Source organism: Seriola dumerili, unplaced genomic scaffold (genome assembly GCF_002260705.1).
Source record: "Seriola dumerili isolate Sdu_G_001 unplaced genomic scaffold, Sdu_1.0 BDQW01000050.1, whole genome shotgun sequence".
NCBI lineage: Eukaryota > Metazoa > Chordata > Actinopteri > Carangiformes > Carangidae > Seriola > Seriola dumerili.
The window spans coordinates 1,693,045-1,717,539 of record NW_019174305.1 but is presented as its reverse complement, the minus strand read 5'-3'; the positions used below and the strand labels follow the sequence as shown (position 1 = coordinate 1,717,539).

The window sequence follows — 24,495 nt, the reverse complement described above, 5'->3', positions numbered from 1 at the left end:
AGCAAAGAAGAACTGAAACTGCAGTGATATCTGGGTGTGAAACTATAAAGTTTATTAATAAATAAATAATAAAGGTCTTTAAATAATAGTGGTGAAAACTGAGTAAAAATAGATTCAAAAGGTTAAATTATATTAACTTGTACAATAAAACATATTACTTTTTTTTTAATCACTTATCTTAACTCGGGCTGTTCTGGTTGTCACCAAGAGACATTTATCATTTTGACGTCAGATGTGTTGCTCAATGGGTAAGTTACAAAAAAAAATGGAAATCCTTTCAGGAACATTGCACAACAGTTTTTGTGAGTTTTTTTTAAATTTTTTTTTTTTTTTTTTGGTGTGTGTCACCTCACACAGTGACCAGTGTTTCTGTGATTCAGCAGAGGGACACTGGAGTGGCTGGGGACTCTTGTAACTATTTGGAAACCATCAAAACCTGTTCTCGAACAAGACACTGAAACCATATCAGGAGGCTTATTGTAACCTGATATCTTTAAATCTGTTACTGTCATTACATATAAAAAAATCTGTAATCTTCTGCTTTTTGGTTGCAGAAGAGCAGAGAGAGCTTTCGAAGTTAATTTCCTTTTGAACCAATGTGGAAAAATTGACTTTGCTGAATTTGGTTTGTTTAGGTTCACACTGCCCAGTTTCAAACAAACCAGCTCATAAACACCAGTCACATGTATTAACATGTGGCTCCTTTATTGGGTGAAGTGTTGGTAACCTGTCCGGTGATTGACAAGATATGTGATTTTCAGGGAAGACAACACATTTGTTTGCATGGACGTAGAGAGAGATGCGCTTATTCAGGCATTGTGAGGCAGTTATTTTATTATACACAACTCAAACAGCATTGTCCTCACCTGGCCAGAAGAATCAAACGACAGGAATAAATACTCCAGAGTTCAAATAAACTGCTCCAAACATTTTTTTTCTTTGCAAACATCCTAAAATTGCCTTATCAACTATGAGGGTGTGTGTGGGGGCTTTCCCAGCTCCAGTTCCTGAACACAGCTGATGGAGGAAACACCAAAGCAGGCCTCCGATAACTTGGTGATCCAAGATGAAAGGCAATGTCTGACGGCAAGTGCAATGCAGTATAGTTGGAGATCTCTCAGTGAGGGTTTCTGAAAGGGTTTTTGTTCTTAAGATTTAAAACACAGCGGTAACACAGTAGAGAGGGAAGCATTAAAAATATCATATCTCTACACTCCTCTGTTTGCTAACAAACTGATAACTTAGGTTTTGTGGTCGTATAATTGGTGAGTCTGAATGAGGAGCGCTGAGCTGCAGAGCAGAGGGGAATGCTGTGTAATAAACAGTGCAGCTGGGAGGGCTGTTGTGAAGATCTGATTTACTGTTGGAGGTTGTCCTGTAGCTGTCAGCACTCAGAAATTTTCATCCCATGCATCCCTCCTCCCCCCTCTATTCACAAGTGCGCAGTTGTACGTGAATGTGTGTGGCCTATTTTTGTTTGTATGTTGATCTTGTGTGTGTGTGTGTGTGTGTGTGTTTGTGTTCTTACTGTCAACCAGTGATGGAAAATGTCCTGGGTCTTCTTCCTCATTTGGTACCAGAGGAAATGTGACTCAAATGGACACCATTATTCCTAATAAGCTGGGGCCAGCTGCACAGAGACACACACATAGAAATCATGCTAACACACATACAGAAAACATAGACACAGACATAGTGTGTTTTGTTTGTAGCATAAGAAAAAGTACCATTGATTAGGGATGGATTTTTAGGTGGAGAAATACACAAACTTCTCCAAAGTCTACTCTTGCATTTATTTTGTTTGCAACCAAAGACTCAATAGCTAATTCATGTGATATGTTGTTGTTATATGCCAACTATGAAAATACTTTTTTCCATTGCTTGTTTAACATCCATTGTTTGTATCATTTCAAGTTATACAAGCAGTGTGTTTTGTTTATAGAATATTGTAGCATAAACATCAAATAGCTCTCCTCGAAGGTATAGAAATGTACCTTTTAAACTTCTCCACAGATGGATAGTTGGTCTACACATTTAACATTTTGTGTGTGTTTGTCATGTTGCCAATTTGCCATTAATAAGGATATGAGATTTAAAGTTGTATGTCCTCTTTCATCTAACCTCCATTTCGCTTCCGTTGGCTTGTTTGACTGTATTTTTTTTCCCATCAGTCTTTCTAGAAAGTTGAAAAAGACCATTACAAGGGTTGTCTGTTTTAAGTTACATTGCACTAGATAGTAAAAGTTGAGCTTAGTCTATTTTGCACAGGTAAATTATTTATGTTATGTTGTGTTTGCACTTAACAACTTCAGATCCCATTGAAAGCTATGCCGTTGTTGCTATATGCTAACAAAGAAAATTCTTCTTTTTCTTTGGTAAAACTGTCTTACCGAAACTAACGACTAATGAAATTTACTACTTAATAAAGGAATCATTCTGCTGAGAAAAATTTATAAATTTTTTATTTTTATTTTTTACCTTTTTGAATAAAGCAGCTTCCTGTACAAATACAGGTAACTTAAGCTAGTGAGCTAAGCTAGAATAATTGCATGACTCTAAACAGAGGCAATATAAGATAAGAGAGTCCCAAAAACCAAACTATCCCTTATACCCTCTAACAAAATAGTGTAGTGCAGTGATTCCCAACTTTACTAATATGAAACAAAATGTATTTGAGATGATCCTCTGGTTGCATGTCAGTGAGTTATGAGTAATTGCAGTCATGTCAGATTCATTTTGCTTCCTCAATTTATTTCATTGGAATATTTTTTTTAGAGGCCTGAGTGGTTAGAGCTGCGCAATATTTCACAAATGAAGTAAAGCGTCAGAGAAAAGTCAGAAAAACAAAGTTTGTTTGTTCGCAGCTACTGTTATGGTGTATTTTTCTGGTGTAATAACATTTGTCCGTCTGTCGCCCTCCTTGTCTCTTCCTCCCTCTCCTCTCCAACTCTTAGAGAGGGACTACACCAGTCTATGTGAGAAGCAGCCCATTGGTCGGCTGTTATTCCGTCAGTACTGTGACACCAGGCCAGAGCTGAAGCGCTGCATTGAGTTTATGGATGCTGTGGTAAGACTATTACCATTACTATACGTATTCTTTGATTTTCTAACACTCATTCTTTCAGACATCCTATCCTACTTGTCTGTCCCTGTGTTTTCTCCCAGGGGAGTGACCTGATTCAGCCCCTGCAGAGCAAGGAATAGGAGAGGGAAGTCAGGGCTTGGTCCTTTGCCTGCTCTTGGCGGTAGCACAAAGTGGTGGGTGGGTGGGGTTGGTGTAGGGGGCTGATTAGCAACTTAGACAGGCTGTCAGAGAGCAGACCCCTCCCCTTCCTCCATGCACTCCTCCATGAGGTCAAGCCCACGTCAGAGGCAGGTCTCCTGGGTGAGCAGGCAAACACAGGCCCGAGCTTGTGTCTAGGCCCCTGGAGGTATGCGAGAAAGGAAAACGGGGAAATCATGCTTATTTAATAAGAACCTACATTAGTCTTTTTCAAGGTAGGCAGACAGGCGTGTACATACGGGAATCGCACATACTCACACTGGCTGACAAACATTTTAGTGCTTATCTTGCTGTTAGTCCCACTGAGGACTTCATGCCTTGGACGTGATGCGTAGTAGCACGGCTCGGCCCCATTCCTCTCCGCCGAGCATGTTTTCAAACAAAACATATGGCTGCAAGCAGTCAAACTCCAGACCATCTCCCTGCCTACAGCCATATTTGACCAAAAACACAATCTGTGATGGTGCGATGGGGTGAAATCTGAGGCGTCATCCTGGTAGGTGACAGATGTAACGGGCGAAGCGTGAAGACAAACACGATTGCCAGTTTGATGCTTTTACTAAGATGAGATATTTTGTCATCAGCAACATCTCTCTATTCGTCTGCAGTCCCGCTCTCATTCGTATTTTTAATTTCTTTCTCTTGTCTCGTATTTACCACCCCCTACCCTTCCTTCACGCTCTTCCTCCCTTGTCTCACCCTTCCTCTCTCCTCTCGCCTTCTGGTGCCTGTCTCTCTGACCTTATTTGGAGAGATATTAAAGATGGCTGAATGAGCATGGCTTCCTGTGCTGGTGTGGTTTCCCACATTTCTGTTCTTCTCTGACAGGCCATGTACCAGCTAGCTCCTGATGAGAAGAGGAGGGACTGTGGACTGAATGTTTTAGACACATACTTTAATAATGGGGTAAGATACACACACACTTACTTCATAGCAGATCTTGCCGATATGGAGAAATTATGTTGATATTAGTCCAAGATCATATTTGCTCACATTTACAAATCTTAAATTTCTGAGTTGTTCATCTCTTTAAACTGCATGATTTTTTTTTAAAGTACATTAAAGTAAAAAAAAAGAAAGAAAGAATTCTCTGATGGTGTATTTCTTATCATTACATTTATATTTTTTAATGACTAAACACATATTTGCCAGTGATGTGTCATGTATGATATGCTGTGGAATTTATCCAACGATGTGTAACACACCCTCAGCACTGGGGACTGCACTGTGTTTACTAGTACCCCTATCTGCAGCAGTGTCAGGGTATGTTTACACCTTTTGTTGTGGTTTTCTGTGTTGGTTAATGACCATAATTGGTCCAAACTCATCTGGACTTTATTTATCATAAAAATGACAATGCAAAGCTGGAAATACAGTAGGAAACATGTTTTACTATACCATAAAAAGGAGGAAATTAGTTGGTTAAAATTGTTTGCTTTAGCCTTTGAATGTATGATTGTGTCACAGGCATATTTCACACCCTCTTGTGTTTTTTCTTTGTTGTGTTGTCATCATAACCGAACAGAGACTTATTGTTAAGCTTGGTGTGATTTGTACTACAAAAAGAGTTCACACTCTTCTTACTACCCTAAATCAAAGGTTTTCAAAGTGAGGTCCAAAGACCCCCAGGGGTCCTTGAGGGGGTTCCTGGGGGTCCCTAGCAATAAGAGGAATAACCTATTTTCATTATATTTCCATCCATAAGTAACACAGTGACAGAATGTATGACTACTTTGGTCGAGGGTTTCAAACACCTTCTGTAATAAAACATCTAAAAGCAAAAATCTTATGAGATAGGGGCCTGTGATCTGATTTGTGTCAGTTCAGGGGTCCTCAACGTGAAAACGTTTGAGAATCCCTGGACTAAATCAAGTGGACCAAACTGGCAAATGAACCAAAGCTTGTTAAAGCCAGAGCAAAAGAGGTCAGGTGTGACCGCAGCCTTGATGTCATGAGACTGTAGGTTCACAAACAGAAAGGCCATGAGTGGACTGTTCTCTTCGTCTCAGACAGCCACATTACACCAACCTCTCATGTTGTTTCTGTTCCTCTCTGCCTGTCTGCCTCACTCTCTGTTTCCGTGTCTCTCTAACCCTCAAGTCAGCAGCCCATCTGCCAGACATACCCCAGGATGTAGTCGCTGGTTGCCGGGAGAGGCTGGAACAGAGTCCGTGTAAGGAGCTCTTCAATGACTGCACCAAGTAAGCCTCTATCTTCCCCACATGTCTGGCAAAGCGGGACATTTTCATACTCTAACTTTATACTATGAACTCACCTGCATCAGCTGTCCAACACTCAGACGGTTAATGAGATGCTTGTTATTTGGAAACGAATTTAGTGTTTTTGTTTTTCTCCCTGATTGAGTCTGCCCGTCAAAGTGCAGTGGCACCAACAGAATCTTGTTCCTTCAGAAACCATGTGTGTGTTTGTGGACTCTGTGGACGAGTGCACCCTGTCACTGGTGATGATGAGGCAGCTGGCACCTGGAGAGCAATAACACACACACACACAGACTTGCAAAAACACACGCACAGTGGAGGCGAATGAAAAAGAGCAGTGGGCAGAGAGAGCATCCGGATGGCTGGCAAGAAAACAACAGTCACCTCAGTGTTCCCCGTATACAAACACACACACACACACACACACACACACACAAACACAGATTTACAAACACACACACACACACACACACACACACACAGACACACACACGCACTTGCAGGTGTTTCTGCTTCCTGCTCTGAGAGCCAGGAGAAGCAAACAGACCGGGGATTATTACCCCCAAATGTACTTCTCATTGCACAGATACACACACATACACACACTTCAACGTAACTTTGTATTAGCCCAATAATTTAACTCTGTCACAGTCGGTGTCTGTTGCCCTAGGCTTCAGCTGAATGATATATTGTGAAATTTATATTGCGCTAAGTTGTCACATTTACCTTGGTAATGTAATGATACCTATTTTAAATATGTCAATGTATTATATTTTCTCTTCCACATTTCCTGTCCATGGTTGCTCACCTCTGATGTGCTGTTATTTATTAATTACAGTAAGAGCAGTTAAGGATTCTCAATGTCTGAACTGCACTGTGTGCTGATTGGTTGGCTGAAGTTATTGTCAGACATCATTGGCTATTGTATTTATTCACAGATTATTAAAGAGAGTTTAGACTGTTTATGGAGAATTATGATGTGAGAAAACTGACTTTCGTTTACTGTCAAGCGCTACCCAGGAAATACTGCATCAAGTCAGGAAGGTAAAACCAAGGTCAGAAGTAATTTTAATGTATAAGAATAAGGAACGCTCTTCAGTATGATTTCTAAACCGATGAAAACAGATGAAGTGAAGTCACGCTGAATCTAAAAATGTGTTTATCATTCAGATTTTATTTAAGTATGATTCTGAGAAGAAGCATATTTTTTTATGCAAATTGTGCTTCATACCTCTGGTACACAGCAAACTGCCATACAACAGATTTTACTTTATTTTATTCAATTTATTTGTCAGGAACGATGTATGAAAACAACATTACTATAAAACAAGAGAAGAAAGATATATGACATCAGTACATAGGATGTACAGTACAGGACAACACACCTCTCATCATGTCAGTAGGCCCATGTTTCTTTAGTCCTGGCAAAAGCTGTATTTCTGCGAAGTCTCAGCCTTTAGCCACACAGGCAGACGGATTTGGATTGGAAATGCTGCGACCAGCCTCTGATTCATTTGAGCTTCCCCGGGGAATCCCGGAATCTGCCAGACGGAGCTCAGGAGAAGTGGGAATCGTGGATGGGAAAACACTCAGTTACGTTCTCCGCCTGCGCTCATGCTTTGGCAAAACACATGTGGAGAGCTGCTCCAGAGCTGTTGGATATATGAAATCAATAACCCATACACTTCAGGAGACTTGTTTGATGTGATGGACAGATGCGCTGTTGCCAAAACATTTTGAAGCTGTGATGTGTCTGTTTCCCATGTATGAGTTTCTAGACCGGGTGATTTTCATTGAATGTGATGTTTTGTTCCGTTTATCTGTGGTTTATTAACATTTCCTGATTTTCCTGTTTGTTGGCACAAGTTACTTGAGGGTTGGGAGAGTGACAAACAATATGAGCAGTGCAGAGGCACAGCAAGGAGGTGTGTGTGTGTGTGTGTGTGTGTGTGTGTGTTGTGGTGTGTGTGTGTGATGTGTGTTTGTGTGATGTGTGTGTGTGTGTGTGTGTGTGTGTGTGTGTGTGTGTGTGTGTGTGTGTGTGTGTGGGCGCGCAAAAAGACAACAGATGCACTAGTAGAGGGAGGTTGAACTGAGCACGGTGGCTTGTGTTTGACTGAGACTGGAAACATCAGTGGTTCTGGTTAAGATGAGCACAGACACACACACACACACCTGTCCTCTAACTTTGATCAACGTCTGATGCGGTGGTTTCCTTCCCCTCTGTATGCGTCTCTATTTTAACACCTCGTCTTACACCTAGTAGTCAAAAAGGCACAGAGGAGGGCAGAGAAGTGGTGCAATAGTAAGAAAGACCGCAGCCTTACAACACTTAAGCTCCACACTTGGTTGATGTGGGAAGCTCAGCATCTGCTCCATTCAAACTTCTTGACCGGATTAAAAAAAAAGCACGGAGTTAGAGATGAAATGATATGACTGCAGAAAGCGCAGCGTGAGGGGCTGACTTGGAAAACCCACAGAGAGTGATGATAGGAGAGCAAAAAGGAGAAATTGGGAAAAGTGAGGAGAAATGGAAAGAGAGTGTTAAGGAGAGCAGGGGAAAACAGCAGAGTGTACAAACATAGAACAACACAGGCACGTGTTTGTTGCTGAAAGCCTCGCAACAGCAGGAGCTCAGATGTTTTTGAATGGGATTCCTGTTCAAGTTCTGTCATCACTCCTTCCACTATCATTATTATTTATATTCCGTGGTGGAATTTTGATTTTCTTCAATTTTTTTATTCCGATATGTCAGGGCTTACTCAGTTGTTTTTTTTCTCAGAGAGAGAGCCTGTAGGAAAGCATGGTACTACACGTGAAACGTGACTTTTGGCAGAGCCACGCACCCACTAGCAGAAATGTATTAGCTCACTCATGGATTTTCTTCTGCTGCAGTGGAACATAGGGTTATGTCACACCGAGAGTAGAGCGTGGCCGTTCAGTGCGTGTCTATCCAGATGTTTTGTGTATCTTAACAAAGGTATCTCTGCTGATTGTCCCCCCCCCCCTTTTCTTGTCCTCACCCACTCCCTTTGTGTAACAAAAGCCATATTGTAGCTTTGTTTATTTCTACTCCCAGTGGTGTCTGTCTGAGACTCGACTCCAAGCCAGGCACTGCTAGGCTCCTGCCTTTCTGGAGTCCCTTTCTTTAAATGTCCGGGACCAGTTTTGTCCTGTAAGACGGACTGAAGTTCAATGACCTGAAAACATGGATGAGAGTCTGATCTGAAAAACTTTCAGTCACTATTCATTCAAGTAATGAGTTAATGACAGAAACTGAGGAAGAACTTAATACAAGGAAAAACATTTACTGTGCTTAAGACTGTTTAATTAAAACAAAGTTTTTTTGATTGCGCTTTGACGTACATGATTTTAGTACAGACTCCTCTGAGCTCAGGAGCAGCAGAGGACAGAGTAATGAAATCCTTTGGAGGCTGTACCACTTATGTGAAGAACCAAGGTCTTGTCAGGATAGATGATCGTGGACGCTCAGCTCATGTGCCGAGCAACCCGGTCCCATGATGACATAATTCAGTTTTCTTTTACACAGCGGAGGGTGCTCCCCTTGTGGAAACTCTCTACTCTCAGGCCTTTTTGCCAAGAACAGCCACCCCAGTGCTGTTGGTAACCACAGGCAGCTTTCCTCATCCTCCTTAGTGATGAAGTAATATGGTCAAGGAAAATCTCCTGGCCAAATATGAGCATCTCTTTCAGCATTTGGGTGGTAGAGGAGGGAGTTTTGGTTTGTAGCTTTGGTTTTTAGTCATGTGTTGTAGTCTGGCAGGAGAGACTGTGATCACACTGGTCAGCGGTGGAGGAAACTGCATCGGTGCAATTTTTGTTTGTTTGTTTTGTAACCACAGTGTTTTGGATCGTAGTACAGTATGTTGCCTCTTTAGATGCTTCTGTTAGATGTGTGATCTAATTGGCTGAATCACTTGGTTCTATTGTTAAAATACTATTTTTTTTTTACTATTACTGAACCTTCCCAGTGGTTGGGTTGGCCTTCATACCACAGACTTGTTAATTGGCTAATAAGTTCTGCTGGTGTTGTCCATAATAGTTACAGAGCTCCAGTTAGATTTTTTAAAGCCAGTAACATTATACAGATGTATCACCCACATCGACTTATACCCATACAGACATGTTTTTCTTAAGAGTACAAATGCAGATGTGCAAAACAGGTTAAGCTTTTCTCACATGTCTGTCTTAAGGTAATTAAGTGGTACAAGTACTTGCTTCTGGCCTTTGGCTCAGTCTGTCTGCTGCTATGTATAACAGATACATGGACTTCTTTAATCCTGCTTTCTTCAGCTTCATTAAGTTAGCTGTGGTAGATGCAGTGCAGTTATTGTCTGTCAGTCAGACGATGATTAGCATTCATGTCTTATGCTGGATATATGAAACTCTGCATTGAAAGCTTGTGTTGGTGACTTGTTTTTCTTGTTCTGATGTAATATTTGTGAGCAGACATGCCAGTCAACTTGATCCCTCAAATTTTGAATATGTTCAATGAAGGTTGACCAGAGCAGAAATGCACTGAATTGCATTTACAATTTCCCACGCTAAGAACAGTAATTCAGTGAAAGCTTAAAGGTGCCCTGCAGAGTTTTGTTACGAACAAACAAAAGTTCTGTTTACATTCAGTGTTTCTCACCAGAACACACTGTATGTATCCTGGAGGTCTAACAGACATGCTGAATGCATTTCCTTCTTTATAAAACATTTGAAAAACAGGGTTTAAAAAAAAAAAAAATCTGTAAATCCTGCATTGTTTACATACAGGCTTCTTCTTCTCTGTCTTTGCATGTTACTGCCACCAACTGTCGATCAGCAGAATAGTATGAAACTGGCTGCAGGATGCAAATTGCGTTGGCACAATACAAACAAAATTGGGGACCCAGTCATAAAAACATTGCTCCATGGCACTACTAGTGGTCAGAATCTCCTCCTTTGACTGAATGGATTAAATGAAATGTTAAAGCTTTAATTAAAAGGGGGAATGTTGACTTCATTTGTAAAGTTACATTTGTTTTCACTTTTATCTCTCACAATCCTTTTGTTTCTCTGGCATCTGGCTCCTCTCCTTTCGCAGCTTGAATATTTTAATCTGTCAACAGCACTGACAGCAAGGACAGTAGACAGTCCTTTACTAATTATTTTTCATCACAAACCTTGAAGTCTAACCATAGATGTGTCTTGGTACAGTTCAGCTCATGTCTGTTTGGTACAACAATGTTAAAGAGGACACGGTGTTTAAGTCAAACAACATCTGTGGTCAAGAGCTAGTAGTTAGAAAGGACGCTAATATGAGAGGCCAGCGGGGTCATGTCAAAGAGTCATGTTCTAACAATTCTCAGTGGAGTGATGGTTGACATGTGTGACCTTTAATGACCCCTGCCTTCCTCAAAGAACGTCACTTTAGCGTCGTCATGGGTTTCAGGGCAGGATTTTTACAAGATTAAGGTTTTTGGTCGCTAACGTCTGTATGTGTGACATAATCAGATAGATTCGGACAGACTCACACCCACATTCATGTTTCATGTAAAGTGAGATTAGATGTTCCACTCAACCTAAAAAGCATTTCCCCCCCAAATCCCGTTTCCTGGTTAGCTTGAGTGGAATGTCTCTGTTCAAAGGCATTTCTCATTTTTCACAGTGGCGTATCGACAGTGAGTTTTTTTTTTTTTTGTTTTTTTTTTCCGTCTTTCCACTGAGAGCAGCTTTGAACCATAACACAGCCAGCAACGCCTGAGCACACACACACACACACACACACACACACACACACACACACACACACACACACACACACAGATATATATGCAAACATACACACACGTGATTCAGGGAGTAGTTGGATAAAGAGGATGTGTTTTTAAGTGGTTGCAAAGGTTAAAAGGCGTTCTCTGGGGAACGCAGGCCATCTGTCTGTCTGTCTGTCTGTCTGTCTGTCTGTCTGTGTTTGTCTGTCTGTCTGTCTGTCTGTCTGTCTGGAAGATATCTAAAATGAGCTTGTTTTGGTTTTTTTTGTATGTTTTTCTGGTTAACTTATTCTTAAATTGTTCACCTCTCCTCTCTCTCCCTCCCTTCCTGCAGAATAGTTCGTGATTATCTGAGTGGAGCTCCATTTTCCTTCTACCAGGAGTCCATGTACTTCTCTCGCTTCCTGCAGTGGAAATGGTTGGAGAGGTGGGTAGTCAGTGCACATTACATCCTTGTTAAAGCAAACATGCAAACAATCCCTCTGTCTTACATTACAATGACACCTGTGATCTTACACACATTGAATATTCACTGCTCAGGTTATTCTCCCTCATTGCACTTATTTGTTTGCACTTTGTCTCCTTTAAACTTCCAGCACATGTCCAAACAGATACTTAAGTCAATTAATAGTAAATGTATTTCAACTTTATATTAATAAAATGACATTAGAAGTGTTTACAACAAACTACAAATACTCAAATACACAAACAAGACATAAACATAACAGTATACAGTGTACATACTGACCAGTAGCAGGAGCGGTGTTTGCACCAAAGCACAAAGGTGATGCCGGCAATCAGTGTTCCTGTGTGACTGGTAAATAATTGATGATGCTTTGCATAATGGCTGGGTGGAAACAGCAGCCATCAGGGTGGATTAATAATATATTAGAGCATTAGTCTGTCTGCAGCATCACGTGGTCTGTGAGAATGACATAACCAATCAGTTATTTTACGTCTCCTTATTTTTGTCTCTTTTTTTATCTTTTTCTCTCTCTCTCTCTCTCTCTCTCTCTCATTCCTCTATCCATCGCTGCAGGCAACCAGTAACCAAAAATACCTTCAGACATTATAGAGTACTAGGAAAAGGTGGATTTGGCGAGGTAAGTGTTACAGCAATCAAGACATAAATTTGGAGTGCCTGTGACGGTTTAGCCTGGTGTTGAGCTTATTTAAGTTTTTATGACGGATGCTGAACCGACATTATTTTCCTTTACACATTAAGTCTGGGAATGAGATGTTAATGTTAATGATTTAAGTTGCTGCAAGTCATCTTTAACACTTAGTTAATGCAGCGCTGTTTATGTCTCCGCTCCAGTGATGTTGGGTGGAGTGATCTGTGGTGTGACATATTAACTTCCATTAGTTACACTTTTAAAGGGTGTTTTCGTGTGTAAGTGTGTGTGTGTGATAATGTTTCCTCGTTGCTTGTTTTCCAGGTTTGTGCCTGCCAAGTACGTGCCACCGGTAAGATGTACGCCTGTAAAAAGCTGGAAAAGAAACGAGTGAAGAAAAGAAAAGGTGAAGCAATGGCACTAAACGAAAAACGCATTTTAGAAAAAGTTAACAGTAGTTTTGTAGTAAGTACTACTTTTTTCTTATTCAACCTTTCATCAGAATTGTACCTGTTTTCTGTGTCTGTGTGTGAGTGTTTGTGCGCCTGTGAGAGCAGTGTTTGTTACAGCTCCAGGATCCTGCAAATGAAATTGAATGGTGTGTTTGCAAAGGCTGTCGATCTGCTTTTAAAGACACTCGCTGCGACTTGAGTTCTGTTTGTTTAATGACGTCCACGCCAGGTGGAGAAGCATGTGAGTTGCAGTGGAAAAAGACACAATGAGATAAAACTACAAAGGGGGGGGGGGGGGGGTCACATGATAATGATGACCTGTTGCAGGTGCACTGCAGGACAGTCAGCAACAAGTCTGACCATCTTGCATTCACTGCAGCAAACCAAATATTCTGTTTTATTTTCTTAACAAACTTGCTATTTTGCAAACATGCCAAATTTGATTTTATTTGGAGCATACTGTCAGCTGTGAATCATCTGTTAATGTATTCTTGAACTTGATTGAAATCTGTTTTGTTACCATACCATTTCTGATACAGAAGTGTTTGAAACTCAAATATACACACTGATAGTTATACATTTGTGTCCTTTTATAAAGGGGCATAGATTGTCAGGATAAATAACTACTTTAGATAAAGTATTAATCATTGTGGTGAACCTCCCCATACACAAATGTAATAAATGTACATATATTGAATTTCCATATATGAAATATGTGTACATTTAAAATAAAAACACGTGTACAAATTATATATTAAACCTATTAGAAATTGGAACTATATATATATCCATCCCAAAGCCTGTCAATATATGTTGATATTACTGTATATACAGTAGTGTCCAAATCCCAAAAAGGGATGATAGACATGTTTAAAATGAAACATAAATAAGCATATAGAATCTTTGTATGTATGTTGTTGTAATAAACTTGCATATATACATGAAATATATATCATTAACATATACAGTACCAGTTTCCCATTGTGGGAAAGTGTGTTCACACTTTTCACTGGTACTGTATGGTTGCAACATGTTATACCATATAACAATTCATCATATAGATAGTTTTTTTTAATATATGCACATATTTTTACCATGGGTATTTCATATATGCTATAAACTTTTATCCTCATATATCCAGAGAATGTACATGATGATAATATATCCTTGATAGGAGACATCTATGGCAACATCACTCTTGATCTAAGGACATACATGTCATATATTACATTTTTGTATGGGGCAAAACTGAGTCACAGTTAATCCAGACTCCTTTAAGTGTCTCAGATAGTCTCACAGTTTGACAGTTCATTCAAGGTCGAACAAACCACATCTGTAGTCAAGTGAAAACTTCACGTCATAGATGCAATGAAATGCATGAAATTTAAGTAACTGTGACATTTCAAAGACAATTCTCAGGAACACTATGAAAGAATTTCTAAAGAATTTTACATAGTATTGGAAACTAACTGGAACAAAGGTCATTAGCACTGATGAATTATTTAAAAATTTCTATGGAGTCTGGGTTGCAAAACCACAAAATGCAGGTTGTGGTCTGGGTGCTCGGGCGTGTGGCTTGTCTTGAACATGTTAATGCATTTTTATGAAAGTTTCAGACAGAAATAATATTTCTTCCTAGTAGAGCAGCTAAATGTAGAAGAAGGTAGTACAGTGTCCTGCTCTGAGCATGTGTGCCAGCCAAAAAAAAAAAATTATTACCCTGCCACCGTACTGCCATGCCTCAAGCTCTTAATGGTGGCGTTGCTCTTGGCTGATTTTCCTATGGAGGATTTCTATAAATTGAGCCATAGTCTTGAGTAAGCGGTGGTTTTTGGCCGGCACTGTAACGCCAAGCTTGAATGCTTTTTAGGGAGTCACCTAGTTTTTCATTTCTTCCGTGCTGCACCAAAGCACTGAAGGGCTGGAATTTACAGCTGACAGCCCATTAACATGTAAGATGATACATTACAGGAACAGTTCACGACCTTAAAGGGAGATATCAATAATGTTTATGGGTCATTTATTAACTATAAGGCCTTGTTAACTGGTATTCTGTCAAAAATACTACAAATGAGGAGCAAGAGTTCCCATTCGTGTTACACATTTCACAATATGAACCACCTTCTCTCCTTTGACCTCTCACTGTGTACATCTTGTGCAACATGTTCCTGATGTATCGCTTTCTGTTTTTTTCTTGTGTGTGTTGTGTGTTAAAATGGAAATGCTTGAATTTTTATCCTCCTTAACTGCGCGTGTGAACATCAGGACTCAAGCGCAATTGGAAAACTAGTGATGTGAGCTTCTTTCCATTTCGTTCAGCTGCACGCACAAAAACATCTCAGGTGCTCGGGCAGGAAAAGAAAACTTTGCGTTGGCTCAGTGTTGTAGCTCTCTTAAAAAAATGATTGTTCCAAAGACAAGAAAATTACAGCAAGTCTACATTTTAACATTCTTGGAACATGTTGAGGAGCAACTAGAGGGATCGTTTCTGGTCTGTGGGTCTGTGTGCAGTGTGTACTCTGAATATTTGTACACACTGTGTTCTACAGTGTGTACAAATATTGGTTAATACTGTTTAACTGGACAGAACTGTGATATTGATCTGTAGTACAGTAACCTGGACTGTAACAGAGTAAAGAAGAGCCTCTGAGCTCTCCATTTGAAGCTAATGTGTGTGTTGTGTTTGACTTGTACTGTGTGTTGGATTAGTCAGTTTCTGATGCAGAGTGAGCTATGCTGCGCGTCCTTGTTATGAGTGAGTCATGGAAGAAACATGTGCATGGGCATGTAACGCACTCACACACACACACTCACACATGCAGAGGCTGTAGTGGGCTTGTTGCAGAACCTCAGACTTGCAGCTCTTGTCACCTGGGATTGGCACATGATTGTGTGTCTGTGCGTGTGTGTGTGTGTGTATTCGTTCTCTGTGCTTCAGGCAGAACTGATGACTCTTCATGTGCCTCTCTACCTACGAGAGCAGCTCTGTTGCCTAGCAACACTGACCAAACAGCAGTAGCAAGGAGAAGAGTCAAGTGCTCTCTCAAACCCCTCATTTTTCTCTCTCTCTACCTCTCTCTCTCTCTACCTCTCTCTCTCCCTCTCTCTCCCTCTCTCCCTCTCTCCCTCTCTCTCTCTCTCTCTCTCTCTCTCTCTCTCTCTCTCTCTCTCTCTCTCTCTCTCTCTCTCTCTCTCTCTCTCTCTCTCTCTCTCTCTCTCTCTCTCTCTCCCTCTCTCTTATCAATGCATACTATTAGTCAATATATCTATACATAGCTACTGTTTGGCCCATGTGCACATATTGGGTGTGTGAGTGTGTATATGAGACACAGGGCAGGGTCATCTTGCTCTAAAGTCTCCAGCAGGTGAGACAGAGGTAGAGCTAACTCTGATGCTCTGAAGCAGACCTGGCTGGTTATCGTGACATTTGTTGAAACTGGTGCCAGTAATGATAACATAGTTAAAGACTGGAAACACTTTATGATTAAATGTAACAAATTACATGATTTAGATGTTTGATCAGGAATCAAGTGAACAGGACCAGTGTTCATAACTGTCCTGTCCATTACCTGAGAAGATTAAACTCCAGATGGGGCAACGTGGATGTTATGATATTATGAATCACCAGTGAGCTGATTGCCTTGGGTTCTCTTAATTTCTATGAAGTTATTGCATTTGGACAAATGTCAGGTTTTAGTGGATATTTTTACTGAAAAATTGAAACACTTTTTGGATGTGTTTTTATCGTGTTCTATACATTTTAAACAAAGTACAACTTCAAAGAGCTGTGTGAGGATGAAGACTTGGTTTTAGGGTTCGGTTTAGGTTAGGGTTAGGTATTTATTTGTGATGGTTAGGGCCAGGGCTAGGGAATGCATGTGTTACTCACTTGGCCCAGAAGAATTTTTCCCATCTGCCCTTGTGGTCTGTCTCTGACTGCATACTCTGTAGCAGATGGGATTCCTCCTGATGGCAGCAACATCCTGCTTGTACACAAGAGCACATGCACACACACTATATACCCTGCATGTCACTGACCCACAGGAGGGGGGAGGGGGATGCTGGTGGGAATGAAGGGAGAAAAGAGAGATAGATGGTGGGATTAGAGGGGAAGGACATGAAGCAATAGAGTGAGAAGTGGAGAGGAAGCTTCTGGTTTTCCATATCTGTGATGTATATCTCTTTGTCTCTCTTTGTGTACATTCTTGAAATTGTGATGTGGGATAATGGATGATTATTTGTGGCATTAAACAAACCAAGTGAAACAATCATGCTCCTCTAGCCGCCCTGTCTCTTACCACCACTCTTCCCTCTTCCTATTCCTCCTCCTCCTCCCTCCTTTCTCTCTTCTCGCCCTCCTCTACAATGACTTCTTTCTTCTTGACTGGTCCCCCGCCTCCCTTGTTACCACTTCCCCAAAATTGCCTCCCTCTCCAGGTTAGTCTAGCATATGCCTATGAGACCAAGGATGCGCTGTGCCTGGTGTTGACCATAATGAATGGCGGTGACTTAAAGTTTCACATCTACAACATGGGCAACTCGGGCTTCGACGAGCAGAGGGCCATCTTCTACGCTGCTGAGATCTGCTGTGGCCTTGAGGACCTGCACCGCGAGAGGATAGTCTACAGGTTAGGTCACATGGGGGTCAGATAGAAGATGATTTTTTTCATGATAGTATTTCTGTTTCGAAGATCAGAAGATGCTGTAGGCGAGCCGTGTTTACTGTCTCAGAAACAGCATTAAGCTCAGAGGCTTTAGGAAAATCTTCAGGGTTATTTTGAGGATTTTTGTCTCTGAGGACAATGTTGTGAGGTTTACAGTCCCGGACCCACATTATGTGAGCTTGTTTCTGTACAAGAATGTCCTGGTATTTAAAGGGGCACTCCACAAATTTTACACACTTCGAGTTCAGCTCAGTTTACTTGTCATGAGAAGTACTACTCAGCCTGGGAAAATAGTTTTATGAATTATTTTGTGGTTCTGAGGGATTTTCTTAAATCTGAGAAAATGATGCGTCAGTGACATTGTCGGGGATATCTCAGATTAAGGCTTGAGAGTTGACATTTTTGACACAGTCTGTGTTACAAAGTGGTTGTGAAGTTAGCATGCAGTGAGGGCCAAAATTAAAAGATTGTAGCCAGTTGCATTGATGAAAATGTAGCATCTGGGATTTTGAAGCTTGACCCATACAAAGGGACTAAAAGTCAGGATATTTCCACTGGAAGAACAGTTGTAAATTGGTGGAATATCCCTTTAAACCGAACACACTAATTAGGCAAATCTCACCAATGCAAAACAAACCCTATACTAAGTGTATGTGCAGCTCTTTGTCACAGCTCTGGTGTTAGTCAGAGATACGTTCATAAGAGAGTGTTTGCAGTCGTGCAAATAGAAAGTCCTGGATGATGAAGTGTGACTGGATTAATGGTGTACTGATTCCACTGTAATGCACCTGTCACACTCAACGGAGCCTCAAAGTAATTCTAACATAAACACTGATGTTCTTAGAAGACACAAGCACCCACATACACATGGCCCACAAAGTCCTATAAACACAGTGTGCCTTGATCTCTGCATGTGTTACAGTAAACTTCACAGTTGGCATTGTAGTTGAGGATGGCATTAGTAAAGTGCCTCAGGTATTGTAATACAATAAATAACAAACGGTTGGTATCTTGCACTTTTCAAAAAGTTAGACAAGACAATTAGAAGAGGATTCAGCAGCAGTATAAATGACAACATGGCATGTCTGGACATTCTGCTGCAACACTATTGAACGCAGAAATGTAGCTCAGTACAATACAACACGTGATAACAAATAAAACAAATGTGTGCAGATGAGCCATCTATTAATCCACATGGAAGACTGTGGAAGCTCAAGAACAGAAAGCACACGGGCAATAAAGGCAATGAAATGTCAACAAAATGACAAGTTAATAAAGAATACAAATATTTATCCAGTATTTTATTGTTGTATCTTTCTTCTCAAATGTAAGTTCTATTTTTAACCAAGCACAAGAGGTATGACTCCCTAATGTCTTCTTCCTCTTTTTCTTTTTGGCAGGGATTTGAAACCTGAAAACATCCTTCTGGATGATCGTGGTAGGTCCAGTTTCATTTTTCTTATTGTTCCGTTCAGACCAGAGCGGGCCAGTATGTGGGCACACGTCTTGGCTCGAGGATATTATTTGTTTTCCAGTGTTTATTTGATGTAACTCATAGCTCACAATGTCCAAAACAAAAGGAACAGTTTGTAAGCAGTCCGCTTCATAATGTGCGGAGTGTCTCCCCATCTTTCAAACGCTGAAAAGTCATTTCTTCATGTTCTTCACATCACGCTCTCTCTCCTCTGAGTCATACTCCTGTATCTTCTATTCTCTGAAACATGGACTTATCTGGAAATAGAGGAATCTCCTTCATGTCTCTCTGAAGCTCTTATGTTTTCTTATTCTCTTTCTTAACCACTTCTATCATAGAAAAATTATTTTAATGTAGCATGACTACTGTCTGGGCCCCTTTTTGCTCTGACCTTTAGTTAGTATTGGTTTCTCATAAGTCTGGGTGTTCAGGAAATTAAATGTACTCCTCTGTTAGTCACTAAAACAAAGTGTAAATTATTATCAAAATATGTACATTCAACAACATCTCAGTTGGATAATTACTTGTGGTTCTTGTTTAGGACACATCCGAATTTCAGACCTGGGCCTTGCTGTTCAAATCCCTGAAGGAGAGACGATACGAGGGAGAGTGGGAACTGTTGGATACATGGGTAAGTAAAATAAACTCTGCTAAAAGAAGCTAAAAACAAGCTCCAGAACTTTGGCCACTCAATTACAAGCAAAGTTTTGGTCAAACAACGCTCTGATACTCTCTTCTACAGCCTTTTTTAGTCAAACCTTTCATCATTTACCTCTATACACTTCAACCATTCCTTTGCTCTCTGTGCAAGCATCTTAACTTTCTCCCTGACATTTATGAACTCTCTGTCTCAGTCTTAAATTTGGCAATGACCTTTGTTTTCTTACCCCTCATTGTTGCCTCAGCTCCCGAGGTGATCCAGAACGAGAGCTACACCTTCAGCCCAGACTGGTGGGGGCTGGGCTGCCTGATCTTTGAGATGATCCAGGGGCAGTCGCCCTTCCGCAAGCGCAAGGAGCGCGTCAAGCGGGAGGAGGTGGACAGACGAGTGCGCGAGGACCAGGAAGAGTACTCCGATAAGTTCTCAGAGGAGGCGAAGGACATCTGCAGACAGGTGAGAGTGAAGAGATGGAGGTGAGGGATGATAGTGGGATTAGGACACGGGTGGAAAAAGCACAAAGGGAGGAGAGCACATTAAAACATTGTTTGAGGTGAGTTGCAAATGAGGAGTGAGGACAGGGAGGGATGTGGCTGCAGGGGTTGACAAAAAAAAAATTCAGTTCTGTATGCGTGAAAGTCAGGAAGATCATGTCTTCAGGCACAGCGAGATATTAGAAACAGTCCTGTTTGACTGAATGTATTTCATTGTAATCAACACACTCTTTTCCTGTGTCAGACGTATTCTGAAAAGTCTGAAACACACTCTTAAATTGCTGATTTTTTGCAATTAGCAACGTTATAATATTTTGTACAAGAGTTGTCTTCAAGTCTGTGGTTGTTATTAGGTCAATGAAGACCTCATGATACTTTTAGCCAAGACCCATCCATCCATTTTTTTCAACACCAATCTAATCCAGTTCAGGGTTGCGAGGAGTGCATGTGCAGGGTGAGGCAGGCCAAAACAATCATACTATACATTTTTTGTATCAGCACATGCCAAGTTCTCTCTCTTTGGCTCAGCAGCATTTCCAGGCAAGTAGAAAACTATCTACTAAGTGGTTTTATTTTTAAACACAGATTTAGTTTAAACCTGTATAATTTGTTTTTTAGCCACCTGAGATATTATCACCTTTTAAAGATGAAAAAGTGAACATTTGGACATCCAGCAGACACAAAGCAACATCACCTAACGAACGCAAGTCCGTATTCACTGCCCTTCATTTCCACTGCAGTCTAAGGTGCTAACTTTGTCTACTGTTTGGTGCTGAGTAGTTGATGTACAGTGGGTATATTGCAGCTGCCTGCTGCTGCTGCTGCTGCTGCTGCTGGAATCGAGGTGGATGAGAACGGTGGGACTGAACCGACTGAACCGTTTGCAGTAAAATCCAAAACAATGTGCTGAAAGAGGCTAAAATTCTACGTAGAGCTGATGGAAACTGACAGGTTAGGTGTGTTGACGTTACACATCGTCATTCCAAATCAGAAGTTTATTACAGCTTAGCTCATCTCTCTTTCAGCCGCTCTGTCCTCCACAATGTCACTGCTCCGTGCTCCAAGAGGGAGCCACTGAGCTGCTCAGCCTCTGAGCCGGGGAGGGGACGGGACGTCCATTTGTGTGACGTGGTGGAACATTCTGACCCGAAGTTCAGCAGATTCAAAGGCTCCCCAGGGAGAGGAGAAGTGGAAGGGGAGGGGTGGGGGGTGCCGGGAGAAGAAAGGTTTCTGCAAGAAATGGGAGAAAGATAATAAGGAAGGAGAGAGAATGTTGGGGGGTGCAGCCTCTGCCATGCTACAGGGATGGCTATTACCACAGCCCAAAATAGACAAGTGATCCGAGTTGTCGAGCAGAAAGTGAGGTCTGCTTTGAACCGTGGTGTGAATTGGGGCGAGAGTTGCGCAAGGACAAGAAAAACAAAGGGGAAATTTCGAGATGTGGTGAAAAATAGAGAAGGCATCTATTTTTTGAAACCACCATCAGCCTTTCGGGCGACAAAGCGGCCAGTGAGGTGTCCGCTAGTAGCCAAACCAACTAACTGGTGTCGTAGTAATGTTATCCAGAAGCTCTCATTGCATCAACCCCTGAGTGTATGGATTTGTTAGATTATTAGATTATGAAAGGTCAGATACATAAAGCCAAGAGGATTAAATGCAAACTATGTATGTGTTTTGTATACATTGACCCGGAGAGATTAGTCATAAAACTGTCAGGAGGTATCCAACATCACAGGAACCCCCTCCCCTTCTTTGTGTGTGTTAATTATTGATGGAGAAAAGGGCTTAAATAAAGGTTTGTTTTATGTTCTTCTTCGTGAGAAATTTGAAACATGTTGAGCTATAATTTATCTGCCAGAGCCATTTGGGCTAACACACACATCTTTAGAGAATTACAGTGTTTCACTCTCTTTTCCCTCTTCCCTTTCGCTGTGCGCCAGCTCCTGGCCAAGGATCCCAAGGAGCGCCTTGGTTGTCAGGGACGCGGGGCCATAGAGGTCAAGCAGCACCCCATCTTCAGAAACATCAACTTCAAACGGCTGGAGGCCAACATGCTGGACCCTCCCTTCAGCCCTGATGTAAGAGCAGCACACACGCAAACTCACAGTGCCAACAGCACATAGGCTTGATTCAAAGCTTGTAGCCTGAAACCTCGGCGAGCTGCAAATCAGCATACAGGAAATACCATTGTCACAAGTAAACAAACACTTCCAGTATAAGCCTGGCTATCATGGTAGCCAAAGGCGGTGGTGAGAAGCAGGAGTGTGATTTCAGTGTCTTTGTATGAAATCCTGATAAAATAGAAAACGTGCTCTCTATAACAATTACGCTTTCTCATCACAATTACCTCCAGTGAAGCCCTTTAACAATGAACAGTATGGAAACTCACGTGTGTATATGTGTAACCATGGAGTGTAATACATGAGCACCACCTTACCTGGATAAATGTAGTTCAGCCAAAATCACTGTAAGCTTTTATGTTGTGCTGCACTTATAGACTTTTGGGATAACAAAGGTGTTCATAGAAAGAATCATTACATTTCATTTTCAGTGTCATAAGTAGACTGAGTGAGAGAGAGTGACTGACCCGAGAGGTTAAATCAATAGTTGAAAGTAGATAGTGTTATCTGTGTTTCTATTTTGGGTTATTCAGGTCAGTAGGGCCACACTGAGGTAAACAGAGCAACCAAGAGTCCTCAGGCATGTGAAGATTTCCATGTTAGTCAAATATCCATATGATTATTATTATTAGTATTTCAGGTTTAGTATTTCCCCCTTTTCATCCAAGAATAATTACACTTTTAACAGTTGTTCTGCCCCTTTTTGTCTCATTTCTCCCTCTGTTATCTTCCTCTCTCCCTCAGCCTCGGGCCGTGTACTGTAAAGACGTCCTGGACATCGAGCAGTTCTCCACTGTCAAAGGCGTGAACCTTGACCCCACAGACGATGACTTCTACCACAAGTTTGTCACAGGCAGTGTCTCCATCCCGTGGCAGAACGAGGTACTGCACACTCAGGCCGCCGAGATGATGTCATCGTCCAGTTCCACAGCAGACAGATCTAATGCAGTACAGCTCTGCTGGTGACACAGGAATACTAGACTTAATTGGAAGGACAAATTGATGCCATTGGTTATTAATGTGAATATGTGTTTCCCTATGAATGAGCCAAGTTACTGAATATAAATTAGACAGGGTTTGTAGGTGTTGATTCACATCCTCTATGTGTAAATCAGAGAGTTGAAAAGTGAAACGTATCAGGTTGGATAACTTGATCTCTCATCCTTTGTAGATGATTGAGATGGAGTGCTTTAAAGAAATCAATGTCTACGAGACAGACGGGACGCTGTGCCCAGACCTGGACATGAATCGGCCTAACCCTCCACCAAAGAGAGGCTTCTTCTACCGCCTGTTCAGAAGAGAGGCAAGTGCTAGTGCTCCGGCAACTGTTCGAGGGGGTGGGGGCTAAGGTACTTCCTCTCTTCCTTCTTTCCTCCCTTTTTTCCCCTCCAGGCCTTGTCCAAACTCAACATGTGAAAAGGTTACTTCTGAACTCCTTTGAGTATTTGTTTCCAGTTCATCTGTGTTGGTTAGAATAAGGCCTCCCTTCCTTTCTCCTCTGAATTTGAAATTTTCTGTCCCTTTCTGTCCCTGTGTTTGTTGCTATGCCACTTTGTTGCAGGGGGTCATACATAAGGAATATTTTCTTCAGAGAACTGGTTTGTGGTTGTGGGAAGACGTGACATAAAGCTTTGCCTTCCATATTTTAATGCAGTAACACAAAATGTCGTCATAAAATGGTTCTTCGTTGGTTGCAGGAGCTTCTTAACTAACAGATTTTTTATCACTGAGACTTCCTTTGAACTGAAAGATGTAATTTCCACTGGGGAGGGGAGCAATATGCCCCCTCACTTTTCAAAATCCTTCATTTTGTCCCCACATTTCTACAGTTTCAGTTTGATTAGTTCAGTCACAGTCACTGTGCACTCACAGCAATAAGCTTCTCAAGCAGCAGTGAGTGCATCACAGATGTTTTTGGTCCCTGCATTTTGCCTCTCAGGTGACGTACAGTCCTCTCTCCATTATTGGTGGAGGTGTAGTGTGCACCTTGGGAGGAAGACCTGCAGGTGCAATCAAAGATGAGGCAGTTGAGACGGAAATACTTGCCATGTGGTGAAGTCACGGTCGGCGTTTCTGATGAACGTGACATCTTGCACATGTGAGAAGGAGAAGTTGTGGAAGCTGCTAATCTTAGTGATTGTATCCTCACTTTTTGGTTCTTCCCAGGTCTGTTTTAAGAGCGGTTACAGTGACGACGAGACCGAAGAGCCCTCGCGACTTTAAACCACTCCCTCCACCTGCCCGCCCCCCA

The 24,495-nt window shown here is 41.4% G+C and overlaps 1 protein-coding gene across 2 annotated transcripts in view; it reads left to right on the top strand.

Annotated features, from left to right (window-relative positions):
* grk4 (G protein-coupled receptor kinase 4) overlaps window positions 1–24,495 on the top strand; it is a 40,210-nt gene extending 15,715 nt beyond the window's left edge. Inside the window, exons 3-16 of one of the 2 annotated variants that reach the window (XM_022739896.1) lie at window positions 2,955–3,067; window positions 4,112–4,189; window positions 5,384–5,484; window positions 11,602–11,694; window positions 12,307–12,370; window positions 12,707–12,847; window positions 17,272–17,462; window positions 18,899–18,936; window positions 19,514–19,603; window positions 19,878–20,086; window positions 22,065–22,202; window positions 22,989–23,126; window positions 23,416–23,547; window positions 24,411–24,495. In XM_022739896.1, coding sequence (XP_022595617.1) covers window positions 2,955–3,067; window positions 4,112–4,189; window positions 5,384–5,484; window positions 11,602–11,694; window positions 12,307–12,370; window positions 12,707–12,847; window positions 17,272–17,462; window positions 18,899–18,936; window positions 19,514–19,603; window positions 19,878–20,086; window positions 22,065–22,202; window positions 22,989–23,126; window positions 23,416–23,547; window positions 24,411–24,467 — 1,583 coding nt within the window. In that variant the 3' untranslated portion in view covers window positions 24,468–24,495. Of the gene's footprint in view, window positions 1–2,954; window positions 3,068–4,111; window positions 4,190–5,383; window positions 5,485–11,601; window positions 11,695–12,306; window positions 12,371–12,706; window positions 12,848–17,271; window positions 17,463–18,898; window positions 18,937–19,513; window positions 19,604–19,877; window positions 20,087–22,064; window positions 22,203–22,988; window positions 23,127–23,415; window positions 23,594–24,410 lie in introns of both variants that reach the window. The other variant, XM_022739897.1, reaches the window with a different exon arrangement.